The sequence below is a fragment of the Oncorhynchus clarkii genome, chromosome 5 (genome assembly GCF_045791955.1).
Source record: "Oncorhynchus clarkii lewisi isolate Uvic-CL-2024 chromosome 5, UVic_Ocla_1.0, whole genome shotgun sequence".
Classification (NCBI taxonomy): Eukaryota; Metazoa; Chordata; class Actinopteri; order Salmoniformes; family Salmonidae; genus Oncorhynchus; species Oncorhynchus clarkii.
Window position 1 is genome coordinate 48,101,074 of NC_092151.1, and position 8,360 is coordinate 48,109,433.

General features: G+C 41.7%; 1 protein-coding gene across 1 annotated transcript; it reads right to left on the bottom strand.

Moving 5' to 3' along the window:
- Positions 1–1,016: 1,016 nt before the first annotated feature.
- LOC139408951 (pyridoxal (pyridoxine, vitamin B6) phosphatase) lies at positions 1,017–7,002 on the bottom strand. Its single transcript, XM_071153473.1, has 2 exons — positions 5,943–7,002; positions 1,017–3,213 (listed from the first exon to the last, which is right to left on the bottom strand). The coding sequence occupies exons 1-2, from the start codon at positions 6,541–6,543 to the stop codon at positions 2,879–2,881; spliced, it is 936 nt and encodes a 311-aa protein (XP_071009574.1). The 5' UTR covers positions 6,544–7,002; the 3' UTR covers positions 1,017–2,878.
- Positions 7,003–8,360: the final 1,358 nt, after the last annotated feature.

Genomic DNA, 8,360 nt, shown 5'->3' on the forward strand with positions numbered 1-8,360 from the left:
CTACTTTAACCTTTTACTCTCCTACCTGTATCAGGGTTGAAAATGGCAGATTCGGGCACTAATAAGCACCTTAATTGGAACGTAGTGGCTGTACAGTATTTTCAGATATCGTTATCAAATGCGGTAAAATGCACATAAAATCAAATGGTATCATTTTTTATTTTACTAGGCAAATCAGTTAAGAACAAATTGTTATTTATAATGATGGCCTACACCAGCCAAAGCCAGACGACGCTGGGCCAATTGTGCGCCGCCTTATGGGACTCCCAATCACGGCCAGTTGTGATACAGCTTGGAATCGAACCGGTGTCTGTAGTGACGCCTCTAGCACGGAGATGCAGTGCCTTATTAAACCACTGTGCCACCCATGAGCCCAAATGTTTGGGTTGAACTGCTGTCCTCAACTTTGGTCTAATTATTTTGCCATAATCTCCAATTGCTACCATGCTTATGCTTTTTATATTTCTTCTGTAAGAAAGTTCAATTTAGTCCTATCCATGTAGGCCAATTCCCACGAGTGTAAAGGGTTAATACACTATGTGAATTTGTCCAAATACTTATGACTTCTTCAAATGGGGGGGGGGGGGGGGGATACTAGATACATAAAGTGATTAAGTTCTAAATGGTAAAACGGATACAGTATGTATGAAAATACCTTTGTAAAAGCAGACATTCTAAGTCTGCATTTCGCTACACTCGCATTAACATCTGCTAACCAACCATGTGTATGTGACCAATCAAATTTGATGTTGCCTAATATGAAATCTTCTCTCTACTCTAAAATGCTGGAGTATAGAGCTAAATGTAACATTTTAGCTGCACTGTCCAAATACATACGGAGGAGTGTATTAGTAATTTCCAGGTGTGTCATTTCAGTCTAGCCTTGACCGGCTTCAACTTCAGCCTAAACTTAATTTGCTGACTTGATTCATTGAGGAACATTTTGTCCTCGAGGGCTTTCTCCATCATAACAAATTTGGATATGACCTGGTAGAGAACAAGTGTGACAGAAGTTATACAAAGCAAGAGTTTTAATTAAAAAAACAAAATGCAATTGTACACTACATTAATTAATGTACAAACCTAATTCACAATATGCAGAATGTCTATGAAGTTCATACAAAACAGGTTGGCATTCCATTGAAATAGGTACTTCATCTACAGTATGAAAATGTGTCTTAAGTCTTACAATAAAATTCTAGCACAACCTCCAGCTAAGTAAAAAGACTGATAAAAAAAATGGTGATACCCTCAATTAAAATAATGTTTGTCTGCCATTCTTGTTATTACCCTGACTGAAATCCACACACCCTTCTTCAGGTTAATAACCACCTGTCGATAAAAAAACCATTGAAAATCCAGTTCCCAAATACACCTAATAGTTAACATTTCAGCTACTTAACATTCTACAGTGGTATGGTTAAGGAAAATACTAAATCCTTTTTGACTTTCAAATACCAAACTACTGTACAATATTTTCCACTGCAAATTCACATTTCAGTTCATTGAACATTGGCATCACTTGAAGTTCTATTCAAATATTATTACTTGTAGAATAGATCAGTAGAAGGCTTATCAAAAGGTAATTAGATCTACATACAGTCCTACACATTTCATTGTTGGTAATGATCAATTCAGGACCACTCGTATGCTCTGTTCTTTAGAAAGGTGAGAAGTGAGAACAATTTCCATGTCATATGTTACAGTCAAGGATTCATTGACCAAAGGATCCAAAACTACAGCAAGGCTGCTGGCACACATTAACAAAGGTTTGACTTGGTGGGAAAACTAACCAATATCAAACCAAGTATTTTATCCATATTTCCATCAAACCAATTCTCCAGCCCTATTTCCATATATCCAGAGCTAAATGTTGGACAGTTGGCTCCAAAAACAACATTTGGTTTGGTATACCAGTTGTTGGATTCAAACCTAACACAGTATTTGGTTTGGTATACTAAAGATGAAGGTGCTGCAAGGGAAGCTTTCAGCTTACGTTATCTTATGTTTTGACTGTGGAACAGCACAGTTGGTTCTGTGAGTTTAGACGACTTCAGTCCATTTACATTGGGTGTTATGATTCGCTTTGATGGATCCCTATCCATTTCAACACTGGATGGTCTCAAGGAAAATAGAACAGCTTGTATATTGGGCTCATATGGTGACGTCTATGATATACTACAGTACAACCAAAGACATTCCTACTACACCAATAAATGTCCCAAATAATGAACACTAGGAACTACAACCAGGTGGAGTCTCACACTGCATTATTGGTGTCAGTATATAATGTTCCAGGTGGTCTTATGCCACCATTCATAAAGCTTTCCAAAATACTACACAATGGCCTGGACTCAATCAAAGACATGTTGTATACAAGTGCACAGTGCTTGACATTTAAAATATAATTTCCTCATGAGTCGACATCTTCAGCGTTTTACCGTGAACGCGATCTTCATTGTAGTGAAATGGGCTCGTCTACAACGCATCTCTGATTGCATCCTGGTCAATGTCATTATCACTTGCCATAAGCATGTAAATTGCAAAAACATTTCCAAAATGTTATGCCACATCTTTACATGCCTCATGACAAAGATTATCGGCATAAAAAGCACAGCATGCCTGTCGCAAGCACTATAACACATCACACTGACTTCTTAAAGGCTTTACAAATGACTGCTTATAACACCACCAAACAAATCCCTTTTCTGATATATCCAGGGTCGTGTTCATTAGGCACCAAATGGATTGAAACAGGGAGGGAATTTTCACTTTCCGTTGCAAAGCAGTTTAAAACGCTTTCCGTTGCGTACTCTAATGAACATGACCCAGGTCTCTCAGGCACAGCTTCAGGGGTCTCCTCTTTCTATAGTCCTCCTCAGCCTTCCTCCTCTTCATACGCTTCAATGAAATCGGCAATGGTCTCCACCACGTAATCTGGCACGAAGTCCTTCCGCTCGGGGTCGTCACTGTCCTTGTAGCCGTGCGCCTCCTCTAGAGTGGACACTCCGGTCAGGGTGAGCATGGTGTCCAGGCCACAGTTAGCCCCAAACAGGATGTCAGTCTCCAGGCGGTCACCCACCATGAGGGACTGGCCGGGGTCCAGGTTGAACTGGCTGGCGATGCACTCGAACATGAAGCAGCTGGGCTTCCCGATCACCGTGGCTTTCCTGCTGCTGGCTGTCTCCACAGCCGCCGTGAGGCTTCCTGAACCTGAGGGAGAGGAGGAAGCGGCGCCAGAGTCAGAGAAGATTACCAGTTACTACCGTTTCAATGTTTAACTTGTAAACGGCATACTGACGTACAGCAGTGGTCAGAAACCTTCATGCTTAAGGTTTCCAAGCTTTTGTTCCAGCCTAGCACAAATATTCCTGATTCAGCAATACAATTCTGCAATGCAATGACTTGGGGCTGTTTTGAAGCCACACTAAAATAATCCTAAACAAAAAAATGTATTTGTAATGCCTGTTGTCAACTGGAGCTGCTTGATATTTGTATTGTCAAGTAAAATAAAACCAATTGGTGAACTGCACTTATAAGCTTACACTTATTTGATGTGCTCTTATTAGGAGTTGACTGTAAGATGTTTGTGCTGGAAAAAAATGCCTGCACTCAAAACCTAATATCCAACTAGACAACAGTAGCTCTCCAGGACGAGTACAGGTGACCACTTAGCCAGACAGTGAGGAAATGCCCGAAACAACCTTTGTCAGGGTTCAATTTATAAACAACATTATGAGCAGTATCCTTCATTTCATGAACAGAGCAGCACGTGTGTGTTGCTGGGAGCAAAAACAGGTTGAGTTGCACAGCACACAGCATTCAAAGCCATTCTACACAACTGCTCATGTCTACCAAATACTGACAACATCTCTGATAAAAACTGTAATTGTTTAACCAACAGGTGTGCTCAACCAACCTAGTGCGCTGTGAAAAGTTTGCATGACAGGTAACAATGAATGTGGATTCTGTATGTCCAGGCCCCACAGGGCTAAAATGTAGTAAACCCTTTCTACATGGTATCCCTATTCACGCTGTTACATTGAGGTGAAATTGAAGTAGATAATGTTCACCTTGCACAGGTCCACTGGGCAACTACAGGATGTGCAAGCTTTCGTTCCAACCCAGCACTTACACACTGATTCAACTAATCATGATTAGTAGGTGTCCAAACCATTAAGGACTTAAAATGGTCCATACACACAGTCGTTATAAAAGCGCCTCTTCTCCCTCAGGATGTTGAAAAGGTTTGGCATGGGCCATCAAATCCTCAAAAGGTTATACAGCTGTACCATTGAGAGCATCTTGACTGGCTGCATCACTGCTTGGTATGGCAATAGCACTGCCCTCGAACGCATGGTGCTACAGAGGGTGGTGCGGACAGCCCAGTATATCACTGGGTCCAAGCTCCCTGCCATCCAGGACCTCCATATCAGGCGGTGTGAAAGGAAGGCCTGGAAAATCGGTATCCAGCCACCCAAGCAATAAACTGTTCCCTCTGCTTCCAAGTGGTACCGGTGCATCAAGTCTGACACCAACAGGCTAATGAACAGCTTCTATCCCCAAGCCATAAAACTGCTAAAAAGCTAACAAAATGGCTACATGGACTGAGTTGACCCTGAGTTGCACCATATCTATGCACACTGACACTCCAACACACACACCATAATTTGCTCACACATAATATACATTCATACTGACTCTATACACACACAATCATCATATACGCTGCTGCTACTCTGTTTATCATATCCTGATGCCTAGCCCTATACATATCTACCTCTATCAAATCTACCGCTTTGTGTCAATGCGTAGTTCATACTAGAGATATTACGTTTGATACCGGAGCTCAGAGGCATGCATAGAAATCGCTTAGCAGCTAACTTCGAAGCAGTGTGCCGATGCGTGCATCACTTTATCAGAAGTACGTCATCAATGATGTCCAAAGCTTTGTTTGATCATTTGCTTTTTCAAACAGGTTGTTGCAAAATGTGAGAGCCAAATGATTTCACAGTGGTTCTGGTGCTTTCTTTACTCCAAGCTGCTTTCAAACACTGACTTCTACTGGACACCATACTTACAAATATAGGTAGCTTAGCTGGTAGAGTAGGGAACTATGGGACATTAAGGGATGTGAGGGTATGAGGTCAAATCCCATTAAAGACATACTATTTTGAAAAAATAATAATATGTGCACTGTTATTCAAATAATTTGTTTTATTTAATATAGTATAAGCTTCTGTCTTAAGCATCCTAAATAATGCCATAGATAGGAACACAAGCATTTCCCTACACCATCAATAACATCTGCTAAATATGTGACCAATAAAATTTGAAATTCATGATTAAAAAAAAAGTAAACTAGAAGGCAAAATGGAATTCCAACTGATTATAAGCTACTAAAGCCAACAATTTACCGCTGTGCCACAGAGTTTCGATGAAAACGAGAGAGAGAAAACATCCGATAATCAAATGCAGCTATTTATTGCTGACCAGCAGTCACTAATGGACATTGAGAAGGGATAATGAAGCTCTGAGTAATTAGCTGTTTTTGGCACCATTTGGTGAAAGCGGCAAAGCCTTCAGAAAGTATGTTTCCCATCGTTAGTTCCTACATGCATAGTCTATGAGCATTATTACTGTTTTACCTCAATTAGCCACAAAATCCCTAGTTTGAAAGTGACTGTTTTCTGGAAACTGTGCAGAGCACAGGCCCCCCCATTTGGGCCAGCCCCTTAACAATTCGAGTTCTAGCCAATGAGCTTCAGCCCCCTCGCACACAGTACACCATTTTCGGGGACCACTTTTGGCTCGTGAGTTCTACTTCTAGAACTACTGTCTAATAAGTACAAAACAGTACTGGATACTCGCTTTAAAAATCATCTGTACTAGTGCTGGGGAGGAACAAAAGCCATCAGGACCCTCACTAGTGACACACCTACCTGGTGTTATTCTGCCTCCTCGCAGTGGGTGCCAAGGGTCAGGGTCAGTGGCCAGAAACAGGCACTCAGTATTCTGTAAGTAGCAGCAGGCTTTGGCCAGTTTTATGAAATCAAATTTCTCGTCATATCCCACCAGCACTGCCTTTACTTCTGGGTCCAACGGGTAGTCGTAAATGGTCCCAGTTGGTGCGTTAGTGTCCTCCTCCACTATGGGAACCCCAGCCTCCCGTAGCTCCTTCACAACGCCCTGGCACCCTATGACATACACCTTACCCTGCAACTTCGCCACGTCTCGCAGATAAGCCGCAGAGCAGTACGCCGAGCTGAAGATCTCCTCCTCTGCGACATCAGTGAAGCCCAACCGGATAAACTTCGTCACGTAGCTCGCTCTGGGCCTAGTACAGTTGTTGGTGATGAAAAATACCTTTTTGCCTTGCTGTTTCAGTAGCGTCACCACTTCTGGCGCGCCTGCCACTACCGTTTCGCCATTCCAGATGACTCCGTCGCAATCAAAAAGGACGTTGAGCTTGGAGTCGAGGAGCTCTCTTATTTGGGAACCCCTGATTTTGTGACACCCTCTGCTACTCACCAGCCCAGCCATTGTGAACGATGCGTTGAGGAACAACCTCGCGCGTAGTTGTCTACAGAAATATATGATTACGCCACTCAAATAGAACGAACTACGACAGTTCCCTGTAATTCTAGTTCCACCACACTTTTGTACAACGGTGATAAATGGCAATTATATTACATGAAACTGAAACGTCCCCGTCTTTTATACAGCTCATTCTATTCGTTTCATTGGCGCTGGCATTTAAGACCCACCCACAAAGCATATTTTGCAATAACACGGCGCTTCCTCTTTAACCATTTGGCCTATTGACCGGCGATTACCGTTTACAACATTGAGTTACATGTAACTCTCCTGACAACTTGCGGAGACAGTCAAAACAGTGAAACTTGCCCGTTACAGTTAATGAGCGGCTAAACCACATTGGTAGAGGAATAATGTGTCCCGGTTCCAGGGACGTCACCGCATAGAAAATCCAATATAGCTGCCAACGCAATGCCATATATGGACATGTGTATGTGACGTCAGAACTCAGTAGCTCTACTCTCATTGGTCCTAAAGATTTGTTTAAGTGTTTTGCATGTAGCTTGCAACACAGACGTCAAGGCATCATGGATGAGATCAAAGGATCATCAGCAATGGGTAGATAGATGGCTAGATATATAGCTAGTTAGTTTGCAACAACAACAACAACAAAAATATTTTTTTAAATAAAAAAGCAAATCTGAATGCCATGCACAGGAGTTCTATTCACAAAACGATCAGCTGGCGATAGTTTAGTTTATTAGCTAGCTACAAATAGTTAGATGGGTGATGCATGTTTAGGGGAAAGAGGGTTAGAAGTGGTTTTATATTACATTGATCTGCACATATTCCTAGGTACATGCCTGTACCTATAGTGCAGAGATAAGCAGTGTCTTGCAAGTCAAGATCAGAGCTACAGCAAATTTGTTTTGAGACCTAGCTAGTGTAACAGATGTAAATCGTACTCTCCTTGCGTTGTGTTTTGTCCAAATAAATCACATCAGCCAGTGGTCCCAATTGAGCATAATTTATTTCTGTTGCTGTTGTTAAATAGGAAACAGCACGTTAGTTGTGCAGGGCTTTTTTTTTAAAGACTTATTGTATTAAATATTAAATTTTCCAAGAGCAATGTACAATTTGCAACTTATTGAAAACAAGGAAATAGTTGTGCAGGGTTTAACTGTATTGATGGCTGTCGATGACAAAATCCCTTGCATCACATTTTCATACTGGGAAGACCTGACGTTCGCGATCTCCCCCTATCTGCAATCGGGGCCAATCACAACACGTCTTATTGTCATCAGAGTTGAACCAACCAATAAGAATGCTTGAACACTAAATACACCTTTCTTTGGAGGCAAGTGGAAACATAACCAACTCTGTTACACTAGCAAAAAAAACAGTGTGTACCAATACCAATTTAAAAAACAAAAACAACACACCACAACCAGACATTTCCTTAATCCCACCTGGTCTATCAGAGACCAAGATGGAGCTACAAGCATATTGCTTACATATTTCCAATACTTCCAGATCTACACAATATGTTTCTAAGGGCTACTGGTTTATTTGTGTTTCAGAGATTAGTGCCAATGGACCAAGACCCTGGACTCTCAGTCCAGGCCCAGATCAACACTGGCATTTATGTGGTCTAACGGCCAACACTACAATAACAAGAGACTATCTGTGCTGTTAAGTATAGTAGGCCTGCCTATACTAGGGTTAGTAGGGATCAGGCTTTCCTGACCTGTCACGGGGTGTGCAGGAATATGTCCCAGACAACACTATGAGGGCTAATACACTGGAGGGTTTGTAAGTGTTGG